The sequence below is a fragment of the Egretta garzetta genome, unplaced genomic scaffold, assembly GCF_000687185.1.
Source record: "Egretta garzetta isolate BGI_Z169 unplaced genomic scaffold, ASM68718v1 scaffold402, whole genome shotgun sequence".
In the NCBI taxonomy this organism is placed as follows: domain Eukaryota; kingdom Metazoa; phylum Chordata; class Aves; order Pelecaniformes; family Ardeidae; genus Egretta; species Egretta garzetta.
This window is the reverse complement of record NW_009258823.1, coordinates 562,360-563,965: the sequence shown is the minus strand read 5'-3', so window position 1 is coordinate 563,965 and position 1,606 is coordinate 562,360. Positions and strand designations below refer to the sequence as shown.

General features: G+C 54.4%; 1 protein-coding gene across 1 annotated transcript in view; it reads right to left on the bottom strand.

Annotated features, from left to right (window-relative positions):
* The window catches only part of PDZD11 (PDZ domain containing 11), a 3,805-nt gene that overhangs the window by 117 nt on the left and 2,082 nt on the right, over positions 1 to 1,606 (bottom strand). The window contains exons 2-4 of the mRNA XM_035889405.1: positions 1,417 to 1,601; positions 989 to 1,087; positions 786 to 846 (exon numbers count right to left, since the gene is read on the bottom strand). Coding sequence (XP_035745298.1) covers positions 786 to 846; positions 989 to 1,087; positions 1,417 to 1,601 — 345 coding nt within the window. The remainder of the gene's footprint in view (positions 1 to 785; positions 847 to 988; positions 1,088 to 1,416; positions 1,602 to 1,606) is intronic.

Here is a 1,606-nt window from a genome sequence, read left to right as displayed (position 1 = left end):
AGGAGCAGCAATCGCTGATGGCAAGGGGGAATTTTCCAAAGTGTTAAAGGAGAACATGTATTCTGTTTCTACCTCACTAAGCAGAGGCAGTGTTTGCTGCCCTCTTGGGTAGCAGCTGGCTTTCAAATAGCACGTTCGTACCCCAGCCAGTCATTTCAAGTTATTTCAGGGCATTTAGAACAAAAGTCTGTTTGAAGTCCTTCCTTCTCCTGCTCTGTATTTTCCTCCTTTCTTCACTTAAGGGTCGGTTTCCATTTTATGAGGAATCCTTGTTTGGCTCGATTTGACCTCTCTTTCCCACCCCCCCACCCCCAAAAATATCTGTGACCTTTATGGATGCAGAAACCAAGAGTTAATACAGTCTTTTCCCTCAATCAGGATTTAAACATTCTTAGGGAAGGATAAAAGCCACAAGCGTCAGCATAGGTCCACTAGTGACAGACCTAATTCTTACATTGTTCAAGGGTAAGTAGCTTCTACATCTCTGAAGTTAACATTTCTGTTCAGCAACCATCCCACCTTTCACCACTGTGTGGCTAAGCCCTGCTCTACAAGTGTTTTTATGTGGGCAGCTGAAGCCAGTCCTTACTGTTTTGACTTGGTAGCTGTCCTGATCCCCAAATCAAAGCCCAATGCTCTTTCTGAGCCCTGGGCTGCTAGCTTAACACCATCTATGACCTTAGACTTCTAACCACTAAGCTCAGGTGGAACCAGCAGGGACGCGTGGCAGGCTTCCCAAGGAGAAATGCTGCTAGGTGACAGGCTCAGAGCTAGCGGGGACTTACTGTAGGGGAAGTAACGCACGCGCATGGTGATTTCACGGGCTGTCTTCAGGATCTCCACAGCCTGAAAGCACAAAGAGTTGCTTAGAGGATAGGAGAGAGGAGTGTATCGGTTATGCGGTGCCACCAGGCTGAGAGGCTGGAGGGAGATGGTGTATGCATGGATTCCCCATCGTGTCCCTGGCTCCTGCAGCTGGAGTGCTCACCTTGCTGTGCTCAATGTCCTGGAAATCCACGTCATTCACCGAGAGCACTTGGTCCCCTTCCTGCAGCCCAGCTCTGTGCGCATCCGAGTCGGGGATCACCTGAGGGGGGGAAAAGCAGAGACAGCAGCAGTGACTCTCTGCACGGCCAGTGCCGCAGCTCCCCTCCCGCACAGCCCAGCCCCACGGCGCCCATCCCAGGCGCTCCCATGGGACTGGGGAGGATGGGGAGCGGGGGGCTGCAACACTCCGTGGGCTGGGGAGAGGCCAGGAAATGGCGTGGGACCGTCTGACGGCTGCTTGGTGTGTGGCAAATTACAGCTGTGAGTTGGGAGATGCGTGTGACAGTCTCCCTGCACACCCAGCTGGCTCAGCAACACCCAAGGGAACAGGCAGCACGCAGGGAGGGGATGGCAGGAGGACAGACACACCTTAGAGATGAAGATCCCCAGCTGTGAGGCTTTTCCTCCCCGGATGTTGAAGCCCAGCTGTGAGAGAAACCAGCAGTGAAATGCAATTCCCCCCAACCCCGTTGGCCCCGGACCCTTCCCACGGGACCCGCGTCTCTTCCAGACGGAGGGAAGGCGGCGGCGAGCACCCGCCGCTCCCCCCCCACCTCTG